This window comes from Sceloporus undulatus, unplaced genomic scaffold (genome assembly GCF_019175285.1).
Source record: "Sceloporus undulatus isolate JIND9_A2432 ecotype Alabama unplaced genomic scaffold, SceUnd_v1.1 scaffold_13, whole genome shotgun sequence".
In the NCBI taxonomy this organism is placed as follows: domain Eukaryota; kingdom Metazoa; phylum Chordata; class Lepidosauria; order Squamata; family Phrynosomatidae; genus Sceloporus; species Sceloporus undulatus.
The window spans coordinates 4,297,482-4,312,359 of record NW_024802935.1 but is presented as its reverse complement, the minus strand read 5'-3'; the positions used below and the strand labels follow the sequence as shown (position 1 = coordinate 4,312,359).

General features: G+C 40.5%; 1 protein-coding gene across 1 annotated transcript in view; it reads right to left on the bottom strand.

Moving 5' to 3' along the window:
- Nucleotides 1-14,878, bottom strand: part of LOC121917261 (MORC family CW-type zinc finger protein 1-like) — an 81,034-nt gene that overhangs the window by 46,876 nt on the left and 19,280 nt on the right. The window contains exons 6-10 of the mRNA XM_042443044.1: nucleotides 14,009-14,165; nucleotides 12,396-12,501; nucleotides 11,073-11,198; nucleotides 6,698-6,777; nucleotides 5,307-5,380 (exon numbers count right to left, since the gene is read on the bottom strand). Of these exons, the coding sequence (XP_042298978.1) occupies nucleotides 5,307-5,380; nucleotides 6,698-6,777; nucleotides 11,073-11,198; nucleotides 12,396-12,501; nucleotides 14,009-14,165 (543 nt within the window). The remainder of the gene's footprint in view (nucleotides 1-5,306; nucleotides 5,381-6,697; nucleotides 6,778-11,072; nucleotides 11,199-12,395; nucleotides 12,502-14,008; nucleotides 14,166-14,878) is intronic.

The following is a 14,878-nucleotide window of genomic DNA, read 5'->3' as shown; positions in this document are numbered from 1 at the left end:
GGGGGGGGGGCACAAAACAGCACAGCCCTGGGGCTGCAGGAGAAACCCTAGTTCCCCAGTCTCATTCTAACAGCATTCTTATTCACTGGAACTTTGGAAATTAGATTTTGGCGGCGGGGGGGGGGGGAGTTCAAAAGCATGTGTATAGGCTAGTGAGTACAAGAGACAGGGCTTTCTCTCTGAGGACACCTCAGCTATGGAACTCCCTATACAAGGAAAGTCAGCCTGGCTTAATCTTCTAATAGGCAGCCAACACTATACATAATAGGTTATGACCTTTGGGGTCACTGTGCTGGCTGTTTCAACTATCTGTGGTTAAAATATTTTAAAATGTTTAGCACTCATATATTTTATGTTTACACAATCTTTGCACCCCTGATGGACTAAGAGCAGCTAAATACAGTGCACCCTTCTTTTACGTGGGGGATCTGTTCCAGACCCCCCCCCCACGTAAAAGAAAAAGTGCATATGGTCGAGCCCCATTACAAGCAATGGGGCTTGTGCTTGCAGTGGTGTGCGGCTGCACACGCGATGTGCGCACACACCATTGTTTCTCCTGGCGCATGCTGCCGCTTTTTTCGGCGCAGCTTTGTGTATGAAAACAATAAAACAAACAATAATTAAACAAACAATAGTACAGACAACTCTGTCCTCAAACACTTTTGTCCCATACTTTGCGGCATCCAGGAGGTGGAGTGGTCCCCTTGTTGTGCACCCTTCTTTTTATCCTGCCATAGGCATGCTTTTTTTTATTTCAACCTCAAGGGAAACAGTCCTTTCACACTCTGCTTAAGACGAATAATGGTATTTTAATTATATTTTAAACTTTTGTATGATATGAACTTGTTGTCCACCTTCACACTGACCCTTTTGTTATTGTTAACTACATTTGCATTGATCTTGACCTATGGTGACCCTATGGGTGAGACATCTCCAGGCACCCTTGTCCTCTACTGCTCTGCCCTGCTCCTGCAAAATCATATTTGTGGTCTCTTTAATAGGGACCCATCCATCTGGCATGTGGACTTTCTTTCTTTCTGCTTCCCTCCACCTTTCCTAACATTATTGTCTTTTCCAGCGATTCATGCCTTCTCATGATGAGTCCAAACTATGATAGTCTAAGTCTTGTCATCTTGCCTTCTAGAGATATTTATGTCTTGATCTGCTCTAGGGCCCATTTGTTTGTCCTTTTGGCTGTTCATGGAATCCTCAGGACTCTTCTTCAGCACCACATCTCAAATGAGTTGATTCCCCTCCTATCTTCTTGACTGTCCAGCTCTCACATTCATACATGGTAACAGGGAATATGGTGGCTTGTATGATTCTGACTTTTGTGCTGAGCTGTATGTCTTTGCATTTTAGGATCTTTTCTAGTTCTTTCATAGTTGCCCTCCCCATTCTTAATCTTCTTCTGATTTCCTGGCTGCAGTCCCCTGTTCCAATCAATATTTGATCCCAGATTTGAGAATCCTTTTACTATTTCTATTTCCTCATTGTCTAGTTTGAAAGTGTGTAAGTTCTCTGTAGTCATTATTTTTGTTTTCTTTATGTTCAACAGTAAGTCTGTCTTTGCAATTTGTTCTGTGATCTTCTTTCCTGTTCCAGGTCTGTGAGGTTCTCTGCTAGTATTATGGTGTCATCAGCATATCTCAAATTATTGATATTTCTTCCTTCTATTTTCACTCCTCCTTCTTCCATGTCCAAGCCTGCTTTCCTTACAATATGTTCTGCATGTCAGTTGAATAGGTAGGGTGAAAGGATGCAGCCTTGTCTGACTCCTTTGCCAACTGAGAACCATTCTGTTTCTCCGTGTCTGTTCTGTCTGATAGTAGCCTCTTGTCCTAAGTACAGATTCTTCATTAGGACTATCAGATGTGTTGGCACTCCCATGTCTTTAACGGTGATCCATAACCTGATCTATGCAGTCAAAGGCTTTGCTATAGTCTACAAAGCACATGCTGATTTTCTTTTGGAACTCCTTATTATGCTCCATTCACCATTGTATATTTGCAATGTGATCCCTGGTGCCTTTTCCTTTTCTGAATTCTGCTTGGACCTCTGGGATTTCTCTCTCTATGTATGGTCGGAGCCTATGTTGCAGAATTTAGAGCATGATTTTGCTGGATGGGAGATTAGTGCTATAGTTCTATAGTTGCTGTAGTCTCTTGTGCCTCCTTTTTGTGGATGTATATTGATTGCTTCCAATCTGTTGACCATCGCTGTGTTTCCCCTATCTGTTGACATATACTGGTTAGCACAGAGTGGACTCTGTCAATCTGGATTACAAGAGTTATATTGGAATATCAGATGTTCTTGTTTTTTGCCATTTCCTTTATTGCAGCGTTCACCTCAGTTTTTAGAATTTGGGGGTTCATCTTCATATGGCTCTTCATTCCATGTGTCCTTCATGCTGTCATCACTTTTCTGTAACTCTTCTGTATATTGTATCCATCATCTTTTTATTGACCTGTGGTAACCCTAAGACAACCCTATTGCAGGGTTTTCTTGGCAAGACTTGTTCAGGGTTTTTTTTTAACCACTTCCTTCTTCTGAGGCTGAGAAAGTAAGACTTGCCCAATGTCACCCAGTGGGTTTCCATGGCTGAGCAGAAATTTCAGCCCTGGTCTCCAGTCATAATCCAACACTGAAATCACTACAACATACTGGCTCTAGATGTATTAGTATTGCCATAAGTCAGAAATAATATGAAGGCACACAACGACAAATGGCTTCTACAGCAAGGATGGGGAACCTCTTTCAGCCCAGGAGCCAAATTCAATTTCAGAAAGGTTTTTGTGGGCCATATTCCAATGCTGGATGTGGCCAAAGATGTAGAGATTCAAAATACCAGCACGTTTATTATGTAAATCTCTTAAAGTAACAAACAATTCAATAATTTAAAATGGTGGGAGGGGAAACCTAAAAAGCTGGAAATCCACCAAATAACACTGTTGCTGGGGAGGCATGGCTACCTGCGAAACCCCAGAGGCTTGTAGGAGAGCTTTTCCAGCCGTGTTCCAAAGTATTAATAACAGTCATATGTATGGGAGTTTGGTAATTCAGTGTTTGGAGGATTAGTGATGTGAACATTTCCCTATGAATATTAATGATAATTTGTGCAGGTACAATTAAGGTTATAATTATCAGGTTGTAAGCCCTCTGAAGTGAAAAGTGCCTTCCAAAACATTCTTGAAGAAATAATTGAACCTGAAGTCAAGGCAGCTTAATAATGACTTTTAAGAATCCTCAGCAATAGTAAATAGGCAATTAACAGGATTTGAAAATATTCCCTACTGTTTAAAGGTCATACTAGGCAAAACTTTCAAAAGCCTAGCATTATCAATGTTCATGGTCTATATTTTCAAGCAATTAACTTATAAGTCTAATCAGGTAGCAAGGACAAATGTGGCAAATGTTGATGCTTTGTCCTGGCAGTTATAGGTCTATAGAAGTGGCCTGTTATGTAAAATATGGGCTTGAAGCAGCATTCATAAGAAAAATCTGGTCCAAGGCCACTTAAATGAACAGAAAGGGTATTAGGGATTTCAGGAGCATAGGAGTCCAGGTGGAGAGCCAGCCTACCTCAGAAGGCTCTACAAGCATATAAAGAACAACTTTTGCAACATCAATTGCTATGATTGGTAGGCAATACGAACCCTCTGTATTGGCCAAGTATTGTAACAGTAAAATAAAATACTAGATGTAGCGGGAAATTAACATGTCAGGCTCCATGAATAGAGTCTTTAAGACTCAATACACCAATTTACTTAGATGCACAGTCTGGCATGCATGCTCGAGTTTATTTGCTACCATGTAATTATACTAAATTTATACAGAATTCTGATAAAACCATGTATTGGCAGCAGCTAAGTAACAAAATGCTTTGACAATGATACAAACTCACTAATAATGAACAAACACTATTTCCAAACTATGTGTGGCACATTTGCTCTTTGTGTTCTAACTGGTATCTTTACCAGAACATGGTAAAATGTTTCAAGATATATTTCAGAATGCCTTATCCATGGTTAACATGACTTAAAGTCTCCTAGTGCTAACGACATTTTCTACATCTAAGCAGACATTTTCTTCAGCATAGCTCTATCCTGCTTAGGCCTCACAGTCACTTTTTGACCCCTCTTCACTGACCTTGCTCTTAACATTCTGCAACTGCATTTCCCCCATCTTTCTCTGCATTCTGTTTGAACCCAGTGATCCTGGGAACCCTGAAGGTGCCTCAAGGAACCTTCAACCCAAATTGATTCTTTCCATATTGCACAGTTTCCATTTATTTCATTGAGATCTGCACATGAGATGTTTAGGGTGGACTAAAAGAATACTTCTAAAGATGATTGTTGTTGTTCTGTGACTTCAAGTCATTATTGACATATAGCAAATCTAACGTGAACCTATCATGGGATTTTATTGGGAAGATTTGTTCAGAGAGTGTTTGTCTTTGTCTTCCTCTCAGGCTGAGTGGTCACCAAGGGTTTCTGTGGCCAAGTGGGGATTCGAACCCTGGTCTCCAGGGTTGTAGGCTAATGCTCCAGGCACCACACCATGCTGGCTAAAAAACAATTTGACAGGTTTACCACAGGAGGCGTAAATTGACACAGGCCAGGATTCTTAATGAAATATCAGCCCTATTCATGCATTAAATTTTAGGGTTACTAAAACATGCAGGGAGAGATACGCACTAGTCCTGCTATCTTCTTTGCCATGTTGCTTACAAGAAACGTAACTGATCTGAAAAGTACAGTCCTTTTGACCCACAGAAGCTCTTCATATGAGCCAGAACCTTGGAAAACAGTACAGAATTTACTGAAAGTGTCCATGCATACTGGAGATTCTCTGCTTGACTTGAAACATTTTGCTTGACCAAAGCAATGATGGGGGGCGGAGCAGGTACATTTCCTCACACGTATGTAGTTTAACATAAAATAGAACACTTGAATAGGGCTTGTATATGTAAATTAGTTTACCCAGTGCTGTGCTGTTTGTTACCAACATTAGTTTTATGAATGGCCAATGCTAATGCTGTTGCTGTCACTTTCTATACTTAGTTTTCCTAACCGTTTTAGGGTTAATTATGCATTTAATTTTCCTGACAGTCTACAGTCCTCCCAGTAACCCTGTGTCTAAGTGTCCCGGAGATCACTTTATGCACCTGATGAAATAGTAAAGTTCAGGACAACTTATGCTATCATACAGTTGTTAGCCTTTAATGTGCCACAGGACTGTTGTTTCTCCTGTAACAGACTTAATAGGGCCATCCATTGAGAAAGTGTTTATCTTTGTTATAATACCTCACTGTCTTCACAGAAGGGAGAGTCTTGCAAATATTTTACTGTGCACTTTGCTTCCTTCACAGCCTCTTCAGCTACAAGGATAAACAAAAGTTTTTGTTAAACCATTCTAGGGACAGATTTAACTAGTGTACTGCACCATTAAGTAAAAATACTAAAAGTGACTCCAGGTGACAATTAATCTTACGTCCAGGGCCTAAATCCAATTAGTAGTGTTGACTAGAGTAAATCCACTGAATCAATGGAACTTACAAAGTGTTGATGGGCCAAATTCCCATTGATTTAATGGGTATATTTAAATTGAGACTAGAAACGGATATAGTACTAGGTGACAAACACACGAGTATGCTTTTATCACATGCATTCTCAGCCACCGCCACTCAATTGAGAAAGGTAGGGGCTAAAAGGACTTGAGTAAGTAAGTCCAGTTTTAGTTGGGACTTTTGAAAATGTCTGAAACTAATTCAAAGACACTTTTAGTTCAAACCTTCCCACTGTAATATTTCGATGGTGTTACTTTCTTTCCAACCCACTCACTCTTATTTTAGGCTCTTCTCAAATCCATTATATATATATAGAGAGAGAGAGAGAGAGAGAGGGAGGGAGGGAGCTTTTCATCTTATTTTAAAAAGCTTTCTTTACAGATATTTGAACACTGAATATATAAAAAATATACAATATTTAACAATGATAATCACATTTGAGCAGGTGTTGGGTAAGAACATTTCAGCATATATTCAGTCAATTTTAATTAAATGTGTTTCACCAAAACCTAGCCATTCATGATAGGATGGTCCAGTGTCATGGATCCTTTGTTAAGAAGAAAATAAATGGGTCCCAGATATAATAAAAATGTTTCAGTTATTATAATCCATGTAAACTTATGTGTTTGTGTATTAGCTTTTCTAAGAGAATAACTGTCCAAACTCTGTTAATCCAACCTTCAATAGATAAACCATATCATGAGCGGAACTCATACCAATTTTAATGAAAGTGCAGCAATGTTTATACCTTTCACAGGCTTTCTGAAAGAAACCAAATCTAGGAAGACAGCACACTTATATCACATTATATCTGTGTAGCCTATACACTGTGTGATGCTCAAGTTCTTCACTGTGTGATGGACTCCTTACGACCATATATTCAGTAGGTGATTCTCCAAGTTGTATGATAAAGGTCCCCATGGAATAGATGAAAAAAATAAAAACCTCCCCATTCCAGCAGTTCAATTTTCTCTGTAAGTCCAAGAAGTTATTTGTTGTTTAGCAAAATCAAATCAAGAACTAAATCACAAAACCTGTATATTTCTAATTATGCACAACTAACCATGGCTAACACTTCAATATATAAACGTTAAAATGATGTTATTAAGGCTATGGGAGACTTCCTACCAGCCTTCACTTCCAGTTCTGTCTTTCGTAATTCATTTATAGCAACTTGCTTGAATGAAGATGATATATATGGATACATCCTGTTAGGACATATAACATACAGATGTATTATATTTATGTAACAGCACATGAAGACGAATCTGAATAGCAATCCTATCATGAAGATGCTATTTTCCCATTTTACAGACAGGGATATTTACTTGCACATTCACAATACTGCATACCTTATTTCCTAAAGACCCAATGTCCACACAATTTTTAAATAATTTCTCAATGGCAGATATACAGATGCCTAAGAGTATGGGATCCCGATCTTGCAAGACTTGTCTATTAGCAGATATGTAGAGAAATGTGTGTGCGCACGGTGCTTTAAATAGCATCATATTTTGGAATCAGGGTCCCTGGTTAGTACTTGGATGGGGGAATGCGAAAGAATACCAGGTGCTTTAGCCTATATTTCAAAGGAAGGCAATGGTAAACCATGCCTGAGTATTCCTTGCTTAGAAAAGCCTCTGAAATTCATGGGGTCCCCATAATGTGACCGATGACTTCGAGGTGTACATACATTAGATATGTAGATGGAAGTAAAGGCAGAATATACATGATTCCTGTGCCTCAAAGCAAGCAGAGCTTCCACAACTTTCAGGAATAAAAAACTGTCCCAAAGCTAGTCACACTTTCCCCAGCTGAGGTAGATTTTGAATCTACTTTATATTGTGGCTTAGTTCATTAAGGTGTACGTTAAATATAACACAGAACTTTTACATAACATGTATCAAGTTATTATGGCAAAAAACAAAGGAACTAGTAGGAATACTGAATTATGTTTAATTATGTGTACTGTGTTTCCGGTGTTTGAGCCAGTTGAAGTGCCTGGCAGACAAGCCCCATGTAGGAACTTGTCAATTCATTGTGGTTTTCCCTGTAATAACTGGTGGTGAAAAGTCACTTTCCCCCCCAATTTCCATTTCTAAACCCTTCCTGAGATAGACGATCTGGGTATTGGTTCTCATTAAAGATGCAATCCTCTGCACATCTTCTTGGGAGTAAAAGCCATGAAACTTGGTGCAATTTACTTCTTAGTAAGTATGCATAAAATTGGACTCCAGGTTCTCAAAGCCCACACAGGATTTATCTACCAGGCACTTCAATGGGCTCAAAAAGACTAAGATATAGTGACATTTGGAGTTTCAGGATGGAGTGTTGTAATCTCTTAAATCCATAGTTTCACATTTGCAACACAGCAAACAGTAGAAACACACTACACATAATTAAATTTAATTCAGTATTTCTATTTGTTCCTTTTTAAACTGTAGTGCCCAGAACTGGATACAGTATTCCAGGTGACGCCTGACCATAAAATCATAGAATAATAGAGTTGGAAGAGACCGCAAAGGCCATCCAGTCCAATCCCCTGCCATGCAGGAAATCCAAATCAAAGCATCCCCAACAGATGGCCATCCAGCCTCTGTTTAAAGACCTCCAAGGAAGGAGACTCTATCACCCTCCGAGGGAGTGTGTTCCACTGTCGGACCGAAGCAGAATAGAGCGGTATTATTACTTCCCTCAATCTAGACACTAAACTTCTATTGAGGCAGCCTAGAATAGCATTGGTTTTATAGCAATAGCAAGTACATTTCTATACCGCTTACCAGTGAACTTAAGCACTCCCTAAGCAGTTTACAAATTGTAAGCTAATTGCACCCAACTATCTGGGTACTGTACTCATTTTAGTGACCTCGGAAGGGTGCAAGCCTGAGTCGAGCTTCAGCCCTTTTGCTAGTATTGAACTCGCAACCTTATGGTTTGTGAGTGAGTGGCTGCAGTACAGGCATTTAACCACTGCACCACCAGGGCTGGTATTTTTTTTTTTTTTTTTTTTGCTTCATTACATTTATCAGATAGGCTCACAGAGTTCCATTAAAAATAGAATCATCTGACTTACACAGGATATTTAAAATAATCTTGCTTTAATCTGCACTCACCATATAACAAAGACATTCTTGCTTTTAGCATCTTCAGTGCATTTTCAGAGTACAAAGGCTGGAAAAAAGCTGCTGCATCACACTGTTGATTCATGTTCAACTTTAGTCTACTAGGGCCCTGTTCAAACTGGCCATTAAGGCCGGCCTGGGAGCGGAGTCGGGGCATCACATCCACATGATGCATACCATGACTCCACCCCTCAGGGCGTCATGATGCCACACACTACTCTACATAGCATGCGGTGTTATGGTGCTCCTCCCGTGCTGTGTCCATATGTCACAGCGCTGAAGGAGTGCTGCCAAGCTGCGGCAATGCTACTATGGCACCCTTTCTAGGGTACAAAAGGAGCCACTTTTTGCAGCTCTTTTTTGTGGCCTGGAAAGACGGGATCGGGGCCATGGTGTGCAGTTGCCAGGCCCCCAATCCGGCTAGGAAAGGGTGGTGTCGCGCGACTCCTACATCCCTTTTACATGCAGTCTTGTCAAGCCAGTTGTCCCTTATCCTATATCTATGCATTTCATTTTTTTTTCCCTAAGTGTACTACCTTACAATTCTCCCTTCTGAAATTCATTTTCTTAGTTTTGGCCCAGATTTCTAATCTATTAAGATCATTTTGAATTTGAATTCTCTCTTCTGGGGTATTAGCTACACCTCATGATTTGGTGTCATCTGCAAATTTCATAAGCATGCCCTCTATTTTTTCAGCCAAGTCATTGACAAAGATGTTGAACAGCACTGGGCCCAGGACAGAATCCTATGGCACCCTGCTGGGCATTTCTCTTCAGGATGAAGAGGATCCACTGCTGAGTACACTTTGGGTTCAGCTGGACAACCAGATACAAATTCATCTAACAGTTGCATTGTTTAACCCACATTTTACCAGCTTGTTTGGCACAATACGAACTAGGGCTCAGAAGCATGCGGTTGCTGCACACTCCCAAGACCTAGTTTTGGCCCAAGGGCGCCATAAGGCACCCGTTTGTATCGGGCCTTAGTTATCCATCCTGGTTTCCTGAGACATGGACCCATTTTTTCTTCTCACTGGAACTGTTTGAAATTATGCCTTCAATATCTCCCTTTTGAGAAACTCTCATCTGTCCTGAAATACCTTCTCTTTTACCATTCCTTATTTATGGCATTATTAAGCACAGTTTGTAAGATTTTGTTTGTTTTCATCATCAAAGTGGTATTTGCCTGTACAGTGGTGCCTCGGGTTACGAAATTAATTCATAACGCGGCCGCTTTCGTAACCCGAAAAGCCTTCGTAAGCCGAATTGCCATAGGCGCTAATGGGGAAAAGCCGCGATTCCGTGCGAAAAAGCCGAAAAAAGCACCAAAAGTTTTTTCGTAACCCGAAAAAACATTCGTAACCCGAAACAATAATTCCCTATGGGATTTTTTCGTATCCCGAAAATTTCGTAACCTGGGTATTTCGTATCCCGAGGTACCACTGTACCACTGTTTTGGTAAATTCACTTTTAAAAATGTTGTCTGTGGCACAATGAACCTGTCCTGAGTGTTTCTGGTTAACAAATCACTGCAATACACAAAAGGTCTAGTCATGTATTTTTCATACATGCCATCTATTTTTCATACATGTAGTACAATGAACTTGACTACTACAATATATATATAAACTCCCCCCTCACACAGCACCCATTTTATATACCTCCCACTATTTAGTGGTTAGTACAGTGCACCTGTGTTATATACGGCCGTGCTATACGCAGCTTCCAGTATATACTGGAAGCTTGCGCCGGAAGTAGCCTCAGTGTGCCCGGAAGAAGTAATGGGGCACGCGCTGCGAGTACGAGCCCCATTACTTCCAATGGGGCTCCAGTATACACATTTTTTCTTTACGTGGCGGGGGGGATCCGGGACGGATCCGCTGAGTAAGGAAAAGGTGCACTGTACTGGACAAGTTCCTAGTTTTATTACAGCATCTATCAGAACATTAATTTGGCTTGCTCAACTGAACCTTAAATTCATGCTACATATTACAAGATTAGGAGTCCATTAAAAAGTGAAGTCCGTACATAGCCTGCAATTATTCTTTGGCACTTTTTCAGAACTGCCTGAGTAACTTTCACTCCAGTGAAAATGCACAGAAACAAGACAAAACAAAACACACATCAGCCCCTGAGCTGTCTTGTGATTATTTTATGCAAAGTGTTCTATATTCTGGGTCAAAGGGTTTGGTCACAACTGATTACCTTTTAATGGTCCAGCCTACCAGTGTGGTGATTTGAACTTGGCTCATATTATAAATTGCTCTGCCATCAAAATCAATTTCACACCATGGCCTCAAAAAGTGTTGCCACTGCTTTTGAGCACACTGCTTTGGAAATGTGAATATCTGGCTTTGTAATCATAAGAGAGGCTGACTCACCTGGGTCTGTAAAAGCAATAAGGCAAGCGCTTGGTTTCTACTTTCTTGCCTTGAATGAATATCCTCATACGTGGGTCAAAGTATAATATAGTTATATAGGCTCTCAGCGACCATTGTTCTGGAAGGCTGGTTCAGGAAAGTGTTTAAGGCAGAATTATTTTAAGACCACAAAGGGAAACTACTGGTTTGAGGAAATTATGTGCATAATTAGCTTGAACAACAACAACACAAACATACTCTTAGGCTCTTGCTAAATGTTCTTGAAAATCCATAACATGCTATCCAATTCTTTTCCCAAAGTGAACATATGAATAAATATCTGGAAGCATGAAAACAGATTTGTTAAAATAGTATGTGCTATGAATACTCTCTAGGTACTGGAGAAGGCTTTTAAAAACTGAGCTGCATGGATCAATTTTTTGTTTCTGGATGAAACTGCCATTTGTTCACTGAGAAATCCAGGTAAACTCTCTTTATATTTAGGAAAAATAAGACAGTACAATATAATTTTACATGGATTAGCAATGAATTACCACCATTATTTTTGTGACTATTATGAATTCAAAAGTATTAATAAGCCAAATTCTGCAAGTGCATTTTCCTCTCCCAGTCTGTCAGTGACCACATCACATCACTACTGCTGCATTTTGTGCTGCTATGCAAAGTAGCTTCGGGTGTGCTCAACCTGGGAGACCACAAGCAAGGAAGAAAGATGTGCTCTATACTTGGGAGGATGGAGTCAAACAAAGGAATACTTTGGCTCCTCTGGATCTAGCTATTACAGATTCAGAGACAAAAGTGCACTGAGACCTATGTGTATGTACAAAGGCCACTACATCTTGTCCTCAACATGCAAGGAACAAGTTTAATTATGCCCATTATTTGTAGTTTCTTTTAGGTTTTCCTCCCCATCCTCTAGTTTTTTTTTAATGAACTTACTTTCTAATACATATCTGGTGTCATGGAGACTAAAAATGACATTTAAAGAAATAATGTGAGATTGTAAATACATTGTACAAATCATATTGTGGTCAGATTCTATCACTGACCTATTTAATGGATAGGCACTTTCTAGTTCTTGGCACCCAAACAAATCAGCTTGCTTGTACAAAACATTCTCCAAAACATTTATTCATACCTATTTTAGATATTCTGCTGTGTATTTTAACTGATGTCTTTTCACTGATGTTGTTTATCTGTTCACTGTTGTTGTTCCCAGCCTTGATTCATGGGGTGAGGCAAGTAAGAAATAATAATAATAATAATAATAATAATAATAATAATAATAATAATAATTTTCATTCTCATGCCTAACCAACTTACATCTCTGTGCTTTCAGTAATCAATATGTCCATCTGGTCTGTTTGAATGTCAAGTTCTGCCTCCCCGCTGATTGTGAGTTTCAAATTATATATCACCAGCAAAGTCCCTAATAGGAAAGTTAGAAGATATTATTAAAAAGGCAGCTTTTCTTTTTAAAAATCTCACAGAAACCAATAAAATGGAAGAATCTACAGTAACTGAACTGCAATTCAGCAAACAAGGACTGTTCATGAGATCAGATTCTGCCTTTAAATCAGCTAGAGTGCATCCAAAACCACTGGACTTACATTCAAAATCACAAATCCTCCCATCACTGAAAGAATGACACACTCACCCATGAATAAACACTGTTCAATTATTCCAATAGTGCAAGGAACAGAATGCAGTTCTTTTCCCAGGGTGAGACATGATGATCAAAGAAACACTAGCAGAAAATGCATGAATATATTTTACTGCTTCTTTTCGTGCATCTATCATAATGTGTGAAACAGGAACTCTTAATAGTTTCACAAGGGTGAAATTTGCACAGCTGACCTCAATGAAGGTAAGACATGTGGGTTACATACATTATAGGGAAAGAAGAAAATATGCTACATCTGCTCTAGGACTACAGTCGTCCTTCCGTATCTGTGGACTTGCCATTCACAGTTTTGATTATTTGCAAATGGCAAGCCCAAGGGACTCCTCCTCCCTCCCTCCCTCCTTACTTTACTGAGCACAGCCTGGCCTTGGTCAGCGCAGTCTTCCTCCAGTTGGTGCAGCCTTGCCGCACTGGCCGGAAGACTGTGCCTACCAAAAGCAAGGGAGTACCAGCTAAGGAAGGCTTTGCCTCAGCTAGAACGGTCTTCCCGGTCAGCCATTTTCCCAGCCGGCGCAGTCTTCCTCTGGCCAGCACGGCTTCCTTCAAGTTGGTACAGTTGCCTTCCCAGCTGGCGAGGCAAGGCTAGGCTGACTGGAAGAAAACCATTCCATCCTAAGGAAGGCCTTGCCTCAGCTGGCATGGCCTTCTTCTGGTCAGCGCAGCCTTCAGCTCGCCAGAGCGATCTTGCTCTGGTAGGCATAGCCTTGCCTTGCCAGAAGCAAGGTTGTGCAGGCTGGGAAAATGGCTGTACTAGCCGGAAGGTTACACTGGCTGATGCAAGGGCTTCCTTAGCCGGAAGGTTACACTGGCTGAAGCAAGGGCTTCCTTATGCTAGCTGAGAAAATGGCTGTGCCGGCTGGAGGAAGGCCGCTTCGGCTGAGGCAAGGCCTTTTTTAGGCCAGCGCAGTTTTCCTCCAGTCAGTGTGCGTCATATGCACCCCCACCCCCATGCAGCCCTTTTGGGCTGTCTGAGGCCAAAATGGAGTTCTCTCAGGATTGCATATATTCCACTCCATTCCATTTCCATTTCTCCTCGGTTTCACTTCAGCCAATCCACTGGGCTATTTCTGCATCCTTCCTAATCCCAGTATCACTACTCTCCTAAGATTTGTTTAATTATCCTTCTCAAGTGGCTACTTAAAGCAAAGAACTCTGCCCCTGAACTTTGACTTTAGTATATATGATTTAATATATATGACATTAGTATATATGGATTGGATAAGTAATGTTGATAGGATATATATAAGCTCACCTGTTTTCCCATAAATGCCATCAAACTGCTTCATCAGTTCCTTTTCATTCTTGAAAGGAGAATATTTGTAAATTATTGACACTTGTGTGGCGAATTTCTCAGAGTCATCCATTGGCTTTCTTGTATTACTTGACCATGAAGGAATTGGGACTACGACCTACAAATGCAGGGGGAAATAGTGCTTCTAGTTCAGACATGTTCAAATGAAGAAGATAGCTATTGTGGTTAGAATTCTGGATGGAAACCTAGCAGTTTCAGGTTTGGTTCCACACCCTGAGTCATGGAACACATTGGGTAAACTAGGATGCATCTATACAGAATTAATGAAATTTGAAACCACTTTAACTGCCTTGACTCAATGCTATGGACTCCTGGGATTTATAATTTTGTGAGATATTTCACTTCCTATAGTATTCTATGGTATCCTTCTGGAACGCCTGAGAAAGTTAGGTATCAGTGGCACTGTTCTACAATGGTTCCGGTCCTACCTCTCAGGCAGATTCCAGATGGTGGCACTGGGAGACAGTTGCTCTTCTAAGAGAGCTAAAATTTGGTGTCCCCCAAAGTGCCATAATGTCTCCCATGCTGTTTAACATTTACATGAAGCCGCTGGGAGAAATCATTCAGAGACATGGGGCAGGATGTCATCAGTACACTGATGACACCCAAATTTATTTCTCTATGTCTCAGGCTGATGCAGTGACTAAGGATGGCATCTCTCCTCTGAATGCCTGTCTTGGGGTGGTAATGGACTGGATGAGGGAAAACCGATTCAAGCTGAATCCAGATAAGACAGAGGTACTCGTTATAGGAAACCCAAGCCCAGGTATGGAATTATGTCAGCCAGTTCTGGATGGGGTCACACTTCCC